Source organism: Haemaphysalis longicornis, unplaced genomic scaffold (genome assembly GCF_048455015.1).
Source record: "Haemaphysalis longicornis isolate Haplotype H1 unplaced genomic scaffold, Haemaphysalis longicornis Haplotype H1 scaffold_8, whole genome shotgun sequence".
NCBI classification, from domain to species: domain Eukaryota; kingdom Metazoa; phylum Arthropoda; class Arachnida; order Ixodida; family Ixodidae; genus Haemaphysalis; species Haemaphysalis longicornis.
Genome location: NW_027526445.1, coordinates 106,077,549 through 106,097,275, shown reverse-complemented (window position 1 = coordinate 106,097,275; position 19,727 = coordinate 106,077,549). Strand labels below are relative to the sequence as shown.

The 19,727-nt window shown below is 45.6% G+C and overlaps 1 protein-coding gene across 3 annotated transcripts in view; it reads left to right on the top strand.

The window, feature by feature from the left end:
* The first annotated feature begins 1,055 nt into the window (after positions 1 to 1,055).
* Positions 1,056 to 19,727, top strand: part of Gnpat (dihydroxyacetone phosphate acyltransferase) — a 52,379-nt gene continuing 33,707 nt past the window's right edge. Inside the window, exons 1-5 of one of the 3 annotated variants that reach the window (XM_077681859.1) lie at positions 1,056 to 1,247; positions 1,981 to 2,230; positions 6,848 to 7,024; positions 11,878 to 12,007; positions 14,609 to 14,812. In XM_077681859.1, the coding sequence (XP_077537985.1) occupies positions 2,045 to 2,230; positions 6,848 to 7,024; positions 11,878 to 12,007; positions 14,609 to 14,812 (697 nt within the window). In that variant the 5' untranslated portion in view covers positions 1,056 to 1,247; positions 1,981 to 2,044. The other 2 variants (XM_077681860.1, XM_077681861.1) reach the window with 2 other exon arrangements.

Sequence of the window (19,727 nt, the reverse complement as noted above, 5' to 3'; positions counted from 1 at the left end):
GCTCAGTTCAGTCGCGGTTCTCGGCTCCCAACGGTTCTTTGGCAGAGATAGCGGCTCTCCCAAAGAACCGCCGCTCAATGGCTGCTCACTCGATCAGAGAACCGTTCTGAACCAGGTGGGTGTGGATGAATCTGTCAGCACGTTCCGGTAGAGTTAGTGGAGGCGTATCGGCCGGCCCAGCTGGGTCTTGTGTGCTACTTCTGTGTAGTCTGTTATCAGTGCCAAGAAACGGACCTGTCTCGCTTCGTGTGAAATGAGCAAAGAGTTGTCCGTAAATCACAATTTACATTTCAAGCATTAAGATTAGATTCTTGTATCGTGTTTTCCAGAATAATTTTTGCTGGCATCATAGCTCACTAGTAGAAAGCATGTTCGTGAGCTAATAAAGTTGACAACTTTATACTTTTTTCTTTATATATTGACCTACAATGATGTTGAAATGCCACAGACACATAAAAACTTTTGTAATGATGGTGAAGCCAATTCTTTTCTGTACAATTACATCGGATGTTGTGACAGAAGAATGCACGGTTTCCATAACAAGGAAAGGTTCCCGCACTTAAATTAAGCAATAACTTAGATTATCCTTATTAACTCAGGTTAGTGAGCCGCTCACTGAAGTGAGCCTTTTTGCCCATCTCTAGCAGTCTCTAGTCTTCCACTTGCCTCCTCGCTCTATCTTCGGTGTCCCCCTCGTTCTCACGGTTACAGTGGGGATGACGGTGAGACTGCTGAACACTATTTCAAGTGCTATTCGCTGAAATGAAGCTCATCTTAGTTGTGAACAATATGTTGTACACAAACTATAAATCCAGCTCCTCCGCACTTGGCTGCAAGCCATTCTATGTCCATTTTCTATTGCAAGTAGCAAAGGTTTCGGTTTCGGTTTCGTTTTTAATTAAAATAAAATATTTACTGATTTATAACTGCAGTAGTGAAATTGCAAATATTTCGAACGTTTTATATTTTAGTGGGCATTCCACTGGGTCATAAAAGAAAGAACACTGCAAACAAGCCCCTGCACGAGCCGCTTGCAAATGAGTGGTGTGATGATGGCTCATCCAATCGGGCGACGCCTTTGAGAACATTACAATACAAAAGCGAAAGCAAAACGTTTTGGCACACCGGCTGGCATTGACGGCTTGGTGTGTTCTCTTAGATCAATCGCTTAACATGCTGCTTCGAGCGGTGATGCAATCGTCGGGAGGAAATTGCCTTCGCAACGATATCTCGGCATTCAAGTGAAGGTAACAGGTTTTCCCGGATTAGTGGCGGCGGCTTCGGCCGCGCATTTGATTTTCTTGGGCGGTGCGAGGTGATGCCGGGTGTTGCAGTGTTGGTGTGAAGTGTGGTTGTTTGTTTTCTTCGGAGCCCGTAACGTGCCTTTTCTTCTTTCCCACCAGAGCTTCGTGAGTAACTAACTCGCCATTCAGCTATCGTAAGATAGGCGTACGCAGCGTAGCGGAAACAGTCCACGCTGCCGCGTGGGTTTACGCACCGAAACATTTGTGGGAACGTCCGGAAAATCTCGTTCTTCGAGCAAGTTTTCAAGCAATTCGTTCGTAACCGTTGCTGCTTTACAGCTTTTGTACAGCTTTGAGGCTGTTTTCTTCCGGCTTGGGTTGGTTGATTAAAAATTATTTCCCACGCGATTCGGTCGCGATCTAATATGTAAATTTGTATACTGACTAGGCACATAGCTTATGCAGTCATCGTCCGCGGATTGCACCTTCTTTGAAATCACCTTGGAGCTGTCAAACCTCAAGTATTTGACTTCTGTCAGAAACACGGCAACCGTGTTTCCCGAGATTTAATTCAAGCAACAAACATGATATAAGTGTGGAAACTTCGCGAAAGTGAACCTTTTGTGCGCTTCGTATTGACGTCCAGAGTGTTTCTGACGAGCGTTGAAAGTCTCTTTACTGTGAACAGATGTATGACTACCTCCATACATAGTATGATGTTGTTTGTACTCTGCAGCACTTCAGAGGACCAGCCCACACCAGACTGAAGCAGAAAAGAGGAGAAACGCCGAGGCCCAAACATGAGCATCACACTGAACGGCGAGCGGTTTGACGACATCTTGGCCGACCGGCGCACAGTGGGCGACCTGTCGTGGTGCACGCGTGAGTGGAGTTGCCCCAAGTACCGCTTCTTTGGCAACCGCACCCCACAGCAGATCAAGGATGAAGTGCTGGCCAGCCCTCGTGTCCAGCGGGCAATCACACAGGTAAGGCTTGCCCCGTTGCAAACACTGTATGGGATGGGGACACCGAATTGGGCGTTTCTTTTCCAGCATGAAAATCTGTTTTTGGTTAGTGTGTCTGTGTGTCTATGGGGGCTGACAGGTTTCTGTGTGCATGTTAGCAGGCATCAGCACAGTGTTGTGCTGGAATTGCGAACGGGGTTCCCCAAGGCTTCCCTGTGGTGCCGCTTTCTTTTACAGGCTGTGTGGTTTCTTGTGTGTGATGAAAAGTGCGTTCATGCTATGAGTGCATTCATGCACACGGAGCAGCAACCCCCTAGTTGCAGTTTTTTCGGCCGAACACAGAGCTTCAGTAAGAAAATGGAGCAGAGAATTTTATTCGTGCGCATCAAATGCACTTACCGCATGGAGGAACTATCATCCAGCCAGTTAGCTGTGTACAGTCCCTCTGGTAGCACTGGTAGCACACCCAAAAGGTCTGAGTATGTATAGAGTTATTAATTTACTAGTAATGAGGTTGTTTTGCATAAGCGTAAACATAATGTTCATTATCGGGCAGGCAGGCATGGTCAGCAGAAAGAGCTAGCGATTAGTATTGACCAGGGGGAGGAAGGGGGGGGCAAGTTTGAATGCGCTTCTCTTTTTTTTTTGAAGTCATTCGCCACAGAAGGTGTACACCCTGTCATACCCACAAAATCGAAGATGTGTTCTGCGGTGTTTCATGCGCTTTCAAAGGCAAATGTTTCATAGCACATTTGCAGAATTCCTGCTTATATCCCTGGTAAAGCCACCTATGTTATGCATTGATTACAACAGTAAGAGCACGAGGACGCGGGTTCGATTCCCGGCCGTGGCGGCCACTTTTCTGATAAAGGCGAAAAGGAAAAATGCCCGCGTGTTCGAGATTTCGGTGCACGTTAAAGATCCCAAGGTGGTCAAAATTAATTCGGAGCCCTCCACTACGGTGAACCTCATCGCCTGTGAAGCGTAGGCACGTTAAACCCCACAATCGATTGATTACAACAGTAGAAGATGATTTGGGGCTTTGGAAATGGTGACAAAATCTTGTTTGAGGCAAGGAGCATTCGCATGACTTGTAAAAGGTTCAAATCAATCTGGGATGACTGAGCGGTAATCAAGGTGTTTACATGCTGCATGTGCTGTTTTGTAGGCGGTTCTCTTCCTTGTGCAGTTCTCACTGCATGTCTCTTGCCAAGGTGTAGGCATTGTAAAGAATTGGTGGCAGGACTTTAAATGGAAGGACTTTAAATAGCTTAAAAACTATGAATGCCTTGCTTGCTGTAGCAGTTGCCGAACTCTTGAACATTGCTGCTAATTTTTGCAACCAAATTCACTGCCGCCGGTCATTTTTATTTCGATGTTTGTTCCAACCAACAAACGATGCGGTGGTAATACTAAACTTGGTAGCAGCACATGGTAAGCAGCTTTAAATGGGTCGCCCAAGTGGAGTCAGCGATGCGCAACATCCTTCCTTTGCATTAGCAGTGGCCGAAATGCACGGAACTATCAAAGGTGCAGCAAAAGCTCCACTGGTGCGCCCCAGTGAAAGGTGCCACGCTTTTCCCTTTTTCAATGCAGAAGCATTAGTTAATTCCTTAGGTGAAAAATTCAACGTCCCTGGCGCACAACACGGCCAATGCCTCGAAGAGTAAAAAATGCGGTACTTGAGTTGAAATGCAAGTTGGGTTTGTCTGGATTGGTATGCAACGCAGGCCCAGCCCAGCTCGGTAAATTCAGCTGACTAAAGGTTGAAGTGAATTTCAGTTCTTCTCTTCCTCCAGGAATGCACTACCATGTCTCGTGTTGCTGTGAGGGGCGAGGCAAACTCTGAGTCCAAACTATGAACGCTTTGTGTGAGAATATGTATACTATATAGGGTTGTTCGTTTTGGGGTAAAACTTGGCTTTACCCAAATTTTACACCCCGAACACGTTTTAGAGGAATCGGGTTAAACCCCATTTCTCCCCGAATGGACCTTTTTGAAGTAGCGATCTGCGCAATCATGGGCTGACGGTTCGCCGTTTTCAACCAGTATTTGCTGCAAGCAAGCCCCACAAACACAGCTTTCGAACTCATTGAGTACTGGCATGACTCTACTGCTCGGTGCCCCCCGGCTGGCAAATGCTGCACTGGGATTGTTGTGCCTAGCTGATGGAAGCTGTGTCGTCTAGGGAACTAGGGAACTGTGTCGTCTAGGGAACTGTGTCGTCTAGTTGAGATGCGTTCAGTGATCAGACACTTTTCGAATGAAGACCTACATGTTGCATAAGCAGATGATGATGCTTGTAAACGAGGATGTGTGGAAAAATAAATGACCAGCTTTCGTGAATAAAATGTTTCACTTTTTTGAGGTTATCAATGCTCTTTACTGTCATAATTACTAATTTGTTTACAAACAAAGACCAAATTTCCAAGAATAATTCTAAAACCCTGATGTCCCCCCCAATTATACCGGCTTGAAAACAAACAACAATTTTGACGCGTTAGAATTAAGAAGCTCGTGATACCTTCTTATAAAACAAACTGAGTGTATTACAGAGCGCATTTGTAGATTTATCCGAAAAATCCCGAATTTTGGTATGGTTTTACAAAAAAAAAAAAATTTCTCTCCTATTATCAGTTAAAAATAACATGCGTTTTTTACCCCCCCCCCCCCCCCCTGGTTTTATAAAGATGTAAAACCCGAAAATGAACAAGCCTAAATATATGCAGGATAAAAAAAAAAAGCAAGTTGGACAGCAAAAAGATCCCCTTCCTCTTGCCTGACTGAGTATACATAACCTGGGTGAGGGAAGGGAAAACGTTAAAATATAACAAGAAACAGCCCGGCAGTGCGCGATACGCGCCAACCGAGCATGAGGTGTCCGGAGAGAGTACCGAGGCAATGGATGACCTTGTGGGTCACCGCCCAACAAGGCCAAAGAAAGCCACATCTTTTGTCACGGGCTGAATGTGGCCCTGTTTGTTTCCACAGGTGCCTTGGGTCCAGAGGACTTAATTAAGGGGGACACTGATCTTGAGCACATTTTGTTATTTTTTAGCCTTTGTGCTTGATATTTACACTTTAACATCCTGAGCACAAATGCAGTCACTTTTCATCCATGTCATTCGTGTAAGTTCAGAGTTGTGCAACATGTTATGGCATTCCATTTCGGGCAACTTTTTTCATTATCTACCTATCAAATACACGAATAACTTTTTTCCCTTTGTGCACTAGAAGGACCAGCAAGTGCAACTAGGTATAAAACAGCAATAATTTTAGCATTGTTTCTGCAAGTGCTGTAAACTTGCGAAATGTCAGCTCATCAATTGCCAATGTCTTCGTAAAACAAACTGCATAAAAAATTGTGCTAGCAAAAAGAAATATGTTTTCACGGTTTTATAGCATTGTTCAGATCCTAAGCTTTCGAATGCAGCAAAAATGATACAAATCTGACCACTACATCGTACGATATTGTACCCCACAGTTGACAGAGAAAGAAGGCACGAAGCTTAAAAACATATGGGAAAAATGTTCATTTATTCAACTTCGAAGGGCGACAGTTTGTAAGCACTTATGATACAGCTATAATATTTTGCAGGTTTGGAACCTGTGGGCTGCAAATAAAGTTAATACAAAAAATTGATTTTCTGGCAAATTTTCGGTCCTCAAGCTCAGTGTCCCCCCCTTAATGGCTTAATGGCCATAGGATCCTTTGGTGGGTGACAGCACTTCCGCATTTGCATTGTGGGGAGTGCAAGCAGTACAGTGACCTCTGTGGTCAAACCTTACAATTGACCTAATGAATGCGTTGTGGCTTTTGGCTAAGGAAGCCGCGTTGTAGACATGTTCCGTGGTGTAAGTGAGTATGTAAGTTGAGAATGCTGGTTGCGGAAGAAGCAATTAGGCGACTAGCAGAGTGTGCTCCCGCTAAATGTGCTCCCTTGCTTGGTGATGCCAACTTCGGCATGTGCCAAGTCATGGTAAACGAGGAAAAAAAAAGAGAAAAGTACCTCGAATGTTATGATGAAAATGAAAAAAAAATGAAGAATTCTTTCTTCGGCATCACTGTGTCATAAGTAGTGGTCAGGTGTTTTTTTCAATGAGTCTATCTTTATAGCGGCAACCACAGGGAGCCATTTTTGCGAGTGACGCGACAAGCGATGCGATGGGGATCTGCAATCGCTCGTCCCATATGAGAGTGATCGTGCGAGCAATGGCGAAGCGCTATCTCAAAATTGCCGCATAGTGCCCAATACAAACATCGAAGTAGACACAACCGCAAGGTTTTTTTGTGTGCATTTCTCACAAAAACGGGAAACGTATTTCAGTAAGCAGAGGGTCGTTCTTTTTCTAGGATGCACTGTGCCGCCGCTCGCTCCTTCCCCTTGTTCTCTCCCTAAGCCAAAAGTTGCACCCCTTATGGCTTTTATTGGCTAGTCGCTGTAGCCACTTCTGGAGGTGAGTGATTTTTTTTTTCTGGCGACCCAGAACCGAGCGACCCGATGAGCGAGCGATTTGGTCTGCGGTGAAAAGTAGTTCGTCGCTAGTCACGTCGCTCCGTAAATCACTTGCAAAATTGCTCCACGTGGTTAGCACTTATCATTGTCCATCTCCGTCTGCCTCTCTGTCATCGTCAGGTGAGCGCGGAGCAGAAGCGGCCCCCGGCGGAGGTGTCGGAGGAGGCGCGCCGCCTCCTGGAGCAGATGGGCCACAACATGCGCATGGGCAACATCCGCTTCCTGGGCTACCTGTTGAGCAAGTCCTACAAGAGCATGTACCGCTCCATCTACGTCCACTCCGACGGCATGGAGCAGGTGAGGGCAACGGGGGAGTGCGGAGGTGAGGTTCCGTTCCCTAGTGGGCACAGACCCGCCATTTCCTGTGTGAACCCAGTGCCATCTACTGGTTCGTTTCGAACACTACTTCCATTGGTCTGACCAACTGCTAAAAAGGCCCCGGTGCTCGCTTTCAGTCGCATAGAAGTAGAATTGCAGCGTTTGCCACAAATGGACTGGGTTCAAGCGTCAAGGGGGAACAAAACATTTGAAGAACCGTGATGTTTTTTTTTACTACAGATTGTTTTCTTGGCTCAGTTCTATGCGATCTTTTCAGAAATAACGGTGGTTTAGTATCTTTTGCGTATAATTATGGTCAAGCGCAGCATATCAACACGTTTAACATTTCATTAAATTGCACCAGCAGCACCTGTTTCAAAACGGAATATCATGGGAAGGAGGGTGGGAACGATTCTCTTGCAGAATACTGCATTTCCATTTCGCTGACCCTATGCGGCAACACTGTGGAAGCTGCGAGGGTTCAGCAAGCAACTGAGAACAGCGCTCGCAAAAATGAAGGTCGTCATTTTTTTTTCACTTCATGGTTGCAGACAATGTGGATGCTGCTGCCAGCATGTAGACTGCTTTACTTCTCTGGTGCCCACTGTAGCTTTGGCAGTGCTGGTGCGAAGTTTGTGGAAGGGAGTACATGTTTAACACTTTCGTGACCGCGCCTATTCTCATCGATAGTGTGTTATCGATGAATACAGATGCAAATCTTGGTGCTCTCTGAGCGCTTCAGAACAGCTAACACCATCCAAAGGGTAAAGGAGGAAGTGTTTCATCAGTTTTGCTTTCGATTTCTTTTCTCCGCCGTGGGGTGGGGGTAAGCTCCTTCGCTGTGGTTTCGGTTGTGACATCGATGCCGCTTGCCGATGCTCCACGGAAACGGTGAATTTCAACAGATTCCCATAAATGTGAGCTGTAATCTCTGGGTGATGGTAGCAGCACAGACACGTCAGACGACTTCGATTCGTCACACTTCAGTACGGACCGCCAAAGTGTGCCAGACCGCTCCGGAACGTCAGCGGGTATCCGCCGGCAAGTTTCACTTTCTCCTTGGGTGGTTCCATCGCTGCCGCGCGTGATGTTAACATATCCAGCCTGTTAAAGGTCGCAGCTCTTATCTGAAGGGTTTCGACTTCATTCGGGCGGGACCACTTGTTGCTGGCTGCGCAGTGGAGCCAACCTTTGTTTCACGTCGTACATAAACCGCTTCGTGCAGTGGCATGGTATGCAGTGGTGTTTATATTTTGTATGTATGTAAATAACTTCTGTACTTCCACAGCTCATTTGCAGTATTATTTAACTCTTTCGTTGCCGTGGGAAAATTGGCCGATTTTTAAGGGTCCAAGAAAACATTTTTTTTTCTGCTAAAAAAATTTGTTGGGCACTAATTACAGGAACGAAAAATGCAGATTATTTAACGGCATTTCTAATAACACCAGTTTTTCAACTGCTTTCATATATCATAGCCGCGAAAAAAAAATATCAAAATCAAAATGTTTGTCAAAATGTCGAAAAAAATGATAAAGAAGGAGTTGTGTATAACAAACTACCGGTAGTAGAAAAAAAAAATAATATACATTTTGTAGGGAAACATTTCAAAAATACGCCCCAGAAAGAATGTCGACGTGCGCGGAAAAGCTTTTCAGATATAAATAAAAAATGTTAGCATGCGAGGTGCTCGTGTCATGCGGTGAAGCCCAACCTCCAATTCAAAATGTGCGATTTCGGGTGGTTTCATGGAAGAAATCTGGCGGTTTCACATTATCAGAGGCACCAATTTGCCCCCACATAACGTAAAAGGAAAACGAAACTCCGTGGTTGATGCTTGTTGACGTTCACGGTCGGTTATCTCTCAAAGCATAAAGTTGAGGTTTATCATCTTCTGACTCGCAATGGTAGCCTTGCTTGCAGGAATGAGGTCCGATACACTATAATCGTGCCCTGCAAACTTTGGCCGAGTAGCTGTTGCGCAATAAAAAAGATCAGCACAACGAGCCTCCTCCATTGCAGCGCCACATAACATTTCTAAAATGAAACAGCACAAAAGCTTATCGGAGACTCCTTCCGAATAGACAGTTCAACTAAGCAGCAACACTAGACCCCCGGAGATTCTCTCGTATGGAAACGAAACTGGAAGGTGAACAGCTGGCAGTGTGTAAGGCCAGTTTGAAGCGCTGTCCTCGTCGGAACAGATATCTGGTGACTGGGTGGGATCTTTTGACTTGCATCTGAAGTTCTTATTGCAGAAATCAGGTTAGGGTTCAGTGAACATGCTTTGTTCAAGGATCAGTCGCGGACGCTCAAGGCGCCATGGCAGGTAGCCTTGAAGTTGGGTAACTGTGTAGTAGCACTAAATATGAATTTCGCGATGCAGAAACGAAACCGAAACTGTTGTAAACTGTTCGCGAATGGTCCTGGGGCAAGTAGAGCTACCACAGAATTTAGAACAACGTGCGCAAAGGCAATAAAACTGCCTAAAATCATAAAGTAGCTTTGCAAACAGGCACTGCTTGACATTTTCAGCCGATTTCTGGGATTATTACTGTCAAAGTGCAAACCTGACGATTGAAAATCGTTTGCTGGTTCATCATTCATGCCCATGCCCTGATAACAAAAAACAAGCGCTGATGCAGAATAATTACGAGTGGCACACATTCTTCGTTGGTAGCAGTGACGCACGATGACCACGCCCCTTTTCCACACTCAGGTGATTCAAACGTGTGTCAAAAATCACGTTTTTGTTGCAAAAATGGAAACAAAACTGATTTTGAACGGCCATTTTCTGGTCTAACTCCAAACAGCTTTACTTGTTCGAGCAATGTCTGGAACGCTATGAAAAGGGGCTCCCAAAGTATCGTTCAAATTGAATGATTTTGAATAGGTGCGGTAACGAGAGTTAATTAGGGCCATTTATTCAGAGGGTATATTTCAGTTTATTTTTATTTACCCTGTGCAAGGTAGCATTGATGTTCTCATCATTATTTTCCTTTTTGTTACTTTTTTGTTTTGATAATTTTTTGATTATATTCGAAATAAATCTGTTGTTTGAAAGTGATACTGGTGGAAAGCCCTATCCTTCCTCTATCATTTAATACCTTGCACTTTATCATCAGTCATTTTGTGTGGAATAAAAAAAAATATTTTCTGGACCATCTGAAAACAATTGGTTTTTCCACGGTCATGAAAGTGTTAAATCACCGTTGTCTTGCACTTCTTGTACCAAGCCAAAGCAAGCCAGTGGTGCTCATTACAATGTTTAAAAAAATGTGATGGACCTGGATATCCTTTCTTGAAATGAGCTGGGAGGGGAGAGGGGTGGTATGTAGTTTCTGGGTGTTTAAACAACCTGCATTGTTCCTGCATTGTTATATATACCTTTCGAGTGGTATATATTTGTATTCACAGCTCTGCAATCTAGAAATGAACTTGTTTTATAGTTCAGTGAACCTTTGAAACAGTAGCTCGCCATTGCTGGCCGAAGCTCGCAACTTTTGAGTACTACTTTTCACAGCTACACGAAGCGGGCAAGTTGGGGGAGGATGTCTTGCAGTTCTTGTACACATCATTATGCCATGCCTCACCAGTGTCTCCGATTAAGTTAGCCGTATGCTTTGCAGTTATACATATGTTTACGAGATGCCGCACAACTGCTTTGTGAATGCGGGGCATGCTTTTGCATACCGTATTTTCGGTCTATAAGTCGCACCTTTGTACAAGTCGCACCCCCCTCAAAATGGCAGTTTTTTCGAAAAACAATGTGTATAAGTCGCACCGGTGTACAAGATGCACTTGTTAATTAGGTAAACTCATAGTGAATCACATCGTTAGAAAGTGCGGCGAAAGTACATGGTTGCGACGGCCGCCGCCTATGAACGCATGCCCCGGAAAGGAGGGCTAGACACGTGCATCTACCATCCAAAGTCTAGACAGAACTAACTTCTCAAAGATGGTTTATTGATACACACAGATGGCATGTACTTAAAGACGGCGTTTAGGCAAAACCATCGAAGTTTTTTTCCTACGACTCTCTAACAAAGAATTCACCAACTTCAAGTGGGAGTTCCGCCGGCGCATCGCTGTCGTTCTCCGACTCACTGATGTCTTCTTCGCCAACCTCGTCACCACTCGCGGAATGGATCATTCCGGCCTTTATCAACCCGACTACAACTATTTTTGTAGAAATGGAGTCCCAAGAGTCGAGACCCATTTGGCCACCTCTCCAAACGTCGCGTGTCTCTTGCGTGCTGTTGTAAATCAGCACAACAAAGGTGTCATGGCAGACGGAAGTGACGCGAACGGAAGCGGCCCGAAAATCGAAACTTATCGGCAAGCTGTCATTTTAAAAATTAGTAGCCCGTTTACCTCCTTCAAAGTAACTCTCGGTAATAATTTATAAGCTGCATTTTGTTTTTGCAACCCAGTTTGATGTTACTTTGAAGTTATTCTGAACTGTAGTTACTGCGCATGGCAGAAAGTGGCGTGTGGTTGTCGCAGGCCATTATCATTGTTTTTGATTAGAAAAAGCTGCAACTTCTTTGGTTTAATGTCCCGAAGCGACATATGGGCTATGATAAACGCTGTAGCGGTGGGCTTCAGACTCATTTAGACCACAGAGCTGTGTTTCTTAAGGTGCGCTGGCCACGCGCGGCCGCCGCGAACCGGATTTATTCCATACATAAGTCGCACCGGTAGACAAGACGCACCAACGAAAATTCCCGAAAAAAACCGCCACTTATACACCGAAAAATATGGTATATTTTTGTAATATAGCATTGACAAACGTGCGGAGTAGCCTCACTCCCTCCCTTTATTCACTGGTGCAGTACAGGAAGGCTGCCTCCGAGAACCCAGTGCTCCTGCTGCCTACGCATCGCAGCTACAACGACTTCCTGCTCATGTCCTACGTCTGCTTCTACTACAACGTTCCACTGCCTGTCATTGCGGCTGGCATGGGTATGTACAAGGGTTCTTGCACGAGTTTGGGCTTGGGCTCATCAAAAGCTTACGATCGCCTTTCGAATACACTCTGGAGTCTTGTCGGCTACTGAATATTGGTGTTGGTTCATATTTCCACCTGGATGACGTTTATAAAATGTCATTAAAGGGGCCATCCAGACAAAATACAAGTTTGTTTTGTCCGAAAGATTTTGTTTGATAACGCCCCCAGCACTTGTCCGGCGTCACTGAGAAATTAATCAATTGAAGTTAAAATTTTGACCCTCCCACCAAATCGTGTGTTTTTGTGATGTCTGCGATAAAATCACAAAGGCGGATATTCCAATGAAATTCCAGTGCATCATTATGCTCTGCAGCCTTGCTTACCGTCAGTCCTCCCAGATGGCGCTGCCACAGTCAGCCGCGGGCCATTGTCTGCCATTGCTGTGTTTTTGGCCATGTTTGCACCTCGCTTGTTTTTGTTATGGTAGAAAGTAATCATTCCGTGTAACATGGGGTATGCTCGACAAACAGGGTCACGTAAGGCACTGTCGCTTACACCAATCGGCCAGCGTCGTGTAAGAGAACTCCTCCAAAGCGGTGGACTGCTGTGCAGCTAAAACAACCATAGTGCGCCTGGTACCAACAGCAGTGCGCATTGGTACTCCCATGTTTATGTGTATTTACCTATCTTTCGTTGTTTATACTACCATTCTTACGGCTGTAAAATGAATGTATGCATTAAATTTAAGCACAAATAGCTCGTTCAGCAAGTTTATAAGCCCTTCCTAATGGGCATTTGCTTTCGCCTGCCTTGCACAGCTGGGCTCATATGACATCATAGGTTCTGTTGCGGGAAATTAGCTAGTGGGTCGGGTCTTATGACCGCTTCCTTTATTCCTAATTATATAGCTTATTTGAGCGATGTGTGCATTAAAAGTGGCATCACTGTGGTTCTAACTAGACAGTTTTTCGAATTAACTAAACTTGTGTTTTGTCCGCATGGCCCCTTTCAAAATTTGTTTTCAAAAAGTTGACAGAAAAGGTCATTGCTTAAAAAAATGTTTTTAGTCGTAAAAGGGCTTGGAGAACGAAATAAAATTCTTGTGAACGAAATACTGATGTGGCATAGCAAAGGTGAACTGAAGGGATAAAGTTTAGTGGTAGCTTCTAATCAAGAGCAAACATGGCACCACAGGGATTCGTTTTGTCACCCGCCGCGGTGGCTCAGTGGCTAAGGCGTTGCGCTGCTGAGCACGACGTCGCGGGCTCGATTCCTGGCCGCGGCGGCCTCTTTTCTGATGGAGGCGAAAAGCAAAAACGCCCGTGTGTTCGAGATTTCGGCGCATGTTAAAGATCCCCAGGTGGTCAAAATTAATCCGGAGCCCTCCACTACGGCGCGCCTCATCGCCTGTGTTGCGTCGGCGCGGTAAACACGACAATCAATCAACAATTCGTTTTGTCATTGTGAACTTCTTTTTACTTCAGCAGTGGTTGTTATGAATTTGTCGAGTGTAAGTACACACTTTTTATAGAGTTTGAGGTGGCTTCTACGTTGTGGCATGATGTGAGTGGTCTTTCTGAACCACAAAGATTGTGGGAGTTAGTGCTTTACTTTGGCTGCGTCAAAAGTTTTGCGTCTAAAAATATATCTAGGTAGCTGAGTGATATCTGTTAACGGAAAATGAAACCCCGAATTTTTAAAGAACACTTTCGAAATCCTGAATTCTCACAAATCGTCAACATTATGAAATTTACGGGCTTCTAAAATGCGGAGGTAAAGCATTGTAGATGTGTAGGTACATTTCAGGCCACCATCCTAATGAGCTGCGCGGGTTGTAAGGAGTACATTCTGAGGAGTACATTGTGCTCCAGTTTGAACAGTGTAAGTAAAGCAGCCTCAGAGGTTATTAAGCCAAAGAAATTTTGTTATGACAGGAAGAAAAAAAGCAAATCGCCACTAGCGGGACTGTTTTTGAATGTTCATAAAAGCGGGAGTTTACTGGGCTAGCTGGTGATATCAGCAGTAAAATACACAAGTTGTCCACCACCTAAAATTGAAGTTAAGCCAAACGCATTGGCACCAGTGCAAATGCGTTTCCACTGTTGGTTACAGTTGCTTGGGGATCGAGCAGTATTGAATGGGATCAACCATCAGGCGTTGCTTAGCGAAGCAGTAAAGGAAGTATCAGAGAGCATGAGCTCTCGCTAAACTTCCCGTGGGAGCGCCATTTTCCTAGGATTTGCAGAAAGTTTGTTCCTCTGGGTTGAAGAGATTTAGATCCTTAGGTGAGCCCAGTACTGAGATATACGTGCAGATGGTGCATTTTTTTCTCTATGGCGTCCGCAAATCTCGTCTGGTACAGCGCGTGTGTCTGTTTATCCCAAGGATGTTCAATGTAGGTCAAGAGACAAGGGGTGATAAAACAGCGTGGCAAAGAGTAGACATGACTGGTGCAAGATAGAGGTGACCAAAAGCCCACAGAAGGGGACTTTATTATGCGACAGCGGACATTAGTAGATGATCATGGCATTCTGAGCGTACCTACGAAGCTTGCTGCAACAACACTTTAAGAATGCGAATTCCAACGAGTGAAGTGTTCTGCAACCCCTGTGCAGACTTCCTCGGCATGCCGGCGGTGACCATGCTTCTCCGGAACGGCGGCGCCTTCTTCATCCGACGGACCTTTGGCACCGACCAGCTGTACTGGGAGGTGTTCCGGCAGTACGTGCACTCTCTCATTGGCGGCTCTGAGCACGCCCTCGAGTTCTTCGTCGAGGGCACTCGCAGCCGGACGGCCAAGTCGCTCTGTCCCCGGACAGGTAAGCGGGCGACTCTCGTTTCCTTTCTGTATTTAGTATTCTGTATTCAGTCTGATCAATTAATTAAAGCTGCCCTCCAAATGTGCCTCCTGCTTAACTCTTTCGTTGCAGTGGGAAAACGGCTGATTTTGAGTGCTTCCACAAAACTTTTTTTGTCTCTTGAGCTACTGGACACATTTAGCATTACTATGCATGAAGTTGTAGCTGATAGATTGCTGTTTCAAATGCATAACTACAGTTTTGTGAAAGGTACAGTTATTTAGAGTTTATTGGTCAAATAAACAAAAAGAAATGCAATAAAAAGACATACACACAATGTGTAAGGCGTAAAAACTGAGCGTAAAAATTATTTAATTCTAAGGTATATGAAACATCTCTACGTTCCTAAGCTATGATTCAATATATGCATCAATGCTGTACACCAAGTTCTGGATTTTTTTCGGGCCCACCAACCTTAGGCCCTGATGGCTGTGCCACTTTGTGAAGCCACTCAAGAGTACCGTATTTTCGTGCGTATAACCCGCACCAAAAATTCAAAAATTTCGGTGGCAAGCTAGGGGTGCGGATAATACGCGGGGTTTTCCTTTAACACAGCTACACGGCAATGCGTGTTGTGCCGTGAAGCTCCTATGCGGTAACAGTAAGTCGTCCATGCAGCGATTGTGCAAAACATACAAGACAAGGAAGAAAAAAAGGACGAGAACAAGAAAAAAACAACACAAACAACATGAATGGAACTGAAGATAACCTTGTGTAGAACAGTAAGGACTGGGGCTCATGTGATAGCTCTAGCGAGAGCGGTGACACTAGTGAATTGTGACTTTCGCCTTGCAGTCAGTGTATTGCTAAATACACGCTTTTTCTGTCTACATAGTATGTGATGTGTTGCTTGAGCAGTAGCTTTGGTGCTGCCTTTCCTGTATCAAATTATCAAATGTGCGGTCAATATGCGAGGATGTTTTTTTTTTTTTTTTCTTTTCCGGCGGGCTGAAAGCGGGGATGATTATATGCCGGGGTGGGTTATATGCGCGAAAATACAGTAAGTCGGTCTCTCTAAAATATGGATTCAAGCTTGTTTAAGTTCTCACATGAAATTCTTATTACTTCAACTCTAAGAAACAAGAAAAAAAAAATTCACAGCCTATCCACGGGGTGAATGATGATGAGTGGGCGAAGCTCCTGAGGGGAAATCATCGGTAAAACTGTGACTCTTCAGTGAAAGTTCGCCCACTACATCTGTGTCCGAACGTAACGTCTAGAAAGTCTCGCTTAAACCGCGCGTCGGCACCTTGGGGCTGAGCTCGCCTGATGCGTTTTGCAGACGCCTCACGAGCTCTCACTGCATCGGGGTCTGCCTGCCGATACGCGCGCTTTCTCGCCGCTTCCCGTTCTCTGACGTTTTGGAGATCCTCTTCGCGCCGCAGCCGTGCCGCATCGCGTACGGCAGGGTCCTCGCGCCGTTGCCGTGACGCTTGGGCCTCTCGTTCTCGAACGCTGGGATCTTGGCGGCGGCGTCGCGCAGCCAGACGACACGCTTCGGCCTCCCGCTCTCGTACGGCAGGATCTTGGCGGCGGCGTCGCGCAGCTTCACGGAGCGCTTCTGCCTCGCGGGCTCGCACATCTGCAGCCTTATCCATTGGGCGACTCCGAGCGCGCGCCAACAGCGAACGGATTTTATTACAACGCTCCCCGCCATCTAGTAAACAATCCAAGAACTAAACTAGAGGTAGCCACGCCATCTAGTAAACAATCCAAGCGCATCTTTTCATCATATACAAGTACCGCCATCTAGTAAACAATCCAAGAACTAAACGAGAGGTAGCCACGCCATCTAGTAAACAATCCAAGAACTAAACTAGAGGTGGCTACATACATACGTCGAGGATGGACAGACCCACGCCTTAAGGAGCTTCGCCCCTAAAATCAGTGCTCTTGAGAAGCAGCACGCCTTGCTCCGCAGTGCTAATCTGACACGAGCGCCAGGCTATCTTAAAGGTGATAACACAATAAGGTGCAGTGCCTTTGGGAAAATATCTCCGCCGCACGTCAAATAGGAAGCACTTATTGCTTATAAATACAGCACAAAGTCAAAAACAAACCTTATGTGGCACCACCTGTCTAAGTCTGAGCCCTTTGAATGGGGCGTCTTCATCAAAACTACAATCTGACGAATCCACATCGTGGCTGGAGTCGTCACTGCTCCTGGGGTTACAATACCCTGCCACAGCTGTCTGCCTTTGTGGAGTGTGACGCAAAGTGGATGCCATTTTCGCGCAACTCGTTGCTATTGCAGGTTCAAATTTCCCTCTCGGCACTGTCTGCGCACGCGAAATGTCAACAAAAGGTAATAAAACCGAAAAAGAAGTTGCCAATAAATACACCAGATGACGATAGTTGCCCACAAGGCGCCGTTTTTAGCTTTCGCGGGACGTTGAAATCATCCGAACTTTGTGTCCAAGGCCTATGGCGCTGTACGGAAAGAGTTCAAGGGGCCTTGAAGCCAAAATGCTGGTTTGGTTCCTTAAAGACTGCTTTGTCCCAATAGCAGTGGTACTGATTTCATTGCAAACTTCAAACAAATGATGGAGTTATATTAAGGAGAGCAGATGCAGCAGTGACGACTCCCCAGCCACTTGTGACGGTTTCTCTGAATCTTGTTGGCCACCCGCCGCAGTGGGTCAGTGGCTAAGGCGTTGTGCTGCGGAGCACAAGGATGCGGGTTTGATTCCCAGCCATAGCAGCCGCTTTTCTGATGGAGGTGAAAAGCAACGATGCCCATGTGTATGAGATTTCGGCGCACGTTAAAGGAGCCATGAAGACAACTACAAGTTGGGTTTATTGGAAAGAGTGCTTAGTCCCGATAACAATGATACCGATATCGTCGCAATCTTCGAACAAATAGCGGAGATATGAAAGAAAACGTGTGAAGCAGTCGCAACCCCCTAGCCAATTTCCCACAACTTTTCTATGACGTCACGGAACCTTGCTTGTGCGATTGGCGGCCGCCTAACTGACCTGTCGCGACGACACATGACTGGACGTCTGTAATGGGCCTCTAGTTCCATTTGACCGCATCACTTGAATGCTAACGTGCAGTTAACGCACTGAAAATTACGCTTTATTATTGGCCCGTATGACGTCATTCTTGCTCATAACACGTCACTGTGGCGCAAAATTTGAAAGTTTTTAAATACTTCTTGCTTTTTTTTCGTGAAAAAAACATCTTTTGTGGCTGTAATGGAGCTGAGTGAGATGCTGAATCCTAGTTCTTTCAAATTAAACGAAGTTGTATTTTCTCTTCATGGCTCCTTTAAAGATCCCCAGGTGGTTGAAATTAATCCGGAGCCCTCCAGCGCCTCATCGCCTGCGTCGTGTCGGCGCGTTAAACCCTACAATCAATAAAATCAATCGGGAAGGGGGGTGGGGGGGGGCTGCAGATATTTTTGTGTGGTGCAAGCATTTTGCTGTCTGCTTGCTAATCTGATGTACAGCCACGGACAAATGAAATGCAAACACGAAAATGTGAACCAGAACATGCGAAATTGAAAAAGTCTGTTTGTGGAGGTCTAAGAATGGCACGCTATTGGTATATTTGGAAAGCCTTATTTCTTGACTTTGTTACTGTTACTAGGCCACACATCAATTTCTCCTCCATTGAAAGAAATCGCGCCATTCCTTTGTTCGGTTTCATACCTCCGTGAACGAGTTTTACTGGTTAATGGCTGTAAACGTCTTTCTGTTCAAAATTCAGCGAACAGTCGAAAAGAAAATTCTCAATCACTCAAGTCGGCTCGAGGGGGGACATGGCTCTTAAAACAACAACTTTTGATTTTGAAGTAAACTCTGTGAAGCTTGTCAGTCTTGTTGCTTTTTTTCCCACTGATTTCAAATATATATATATATATATATATATATATATATATATATATACCATTATTTTTTTATTTAGAAAATTAGTTCCCCAGATAGCTAGAGATAGTTAGCCATTTTTGGAGGAACAATAGACAAAACACTGTTGGCCGTAAAACTGTAATCTTCATACCGTATTTACTCGCATAATCCTCGCACTTTTTTTTTCCGGAAAAGTCAATGCAAAGTCAGGGGTGCGAGAATTACGCGGGGGAAAAAAAAAAAAATCCCGTGCACAGTGTTGCCAATTTGCCTTATGCCAATCCCGCTAAATGTAGCGGTCGTTTTTTGTATATGTAAGCTCAGTGTTGCCAACAGCAGCTATTTCTATTTATTTTTTTGTTTACAAAGTAAACAGTCTCCCGTCGACCAGCGATCGTGAAATTGCCGCCTTTGCTTTCTGGCGCGCGCCCTATCTCGTCGTCATGTGCGTGCCCTACTCCAGTAACGCACGTTGAAGTCGGTGACGCCGAAGTGCCTGCCTGCGGCACGGTTGCCGTGTTCGATCGCGTACTCTATCGCTTTCAATTTGAAAGCGGCAGCGTAGCTGGCGTTCTTCCCCATGGCGAAGCGGCACCAAGCACAAAACAAAGAGATCAAAAAGTTCTCAAAATGGCAGCGAGCTATCCACCACTGACGCGAGTGACTCACTGACTGCTGCCGCTCAACGGCGGGAGCGGGACCACGACGGCAACACGACGACACGACGACACGACAGCGGGATGCGCGAACATCGTCTAGTTGCGCGCACGCAAAACCGGCGCAAGGACAGTGTGAGTAGCGTGTTAGGGCGCCTGTTAGGGAGTAGCCATGCAGGTTGTTAGGGCGCCTGGATGGCCTTGGATACACAGCGCTCTCCGCCGAACGGAGAGGCGGCGGGGGAGGGCGCGCGTTGGAGAGCGCGTGCACCATGCGGGTTTCGCGAGCAGGCGACTTTCGCCGCTGCAAAGTTGGGGGTGCGAGGATTATGCGAGGAACCAAAAAATCCAAGTTTTGGTGGCTCACA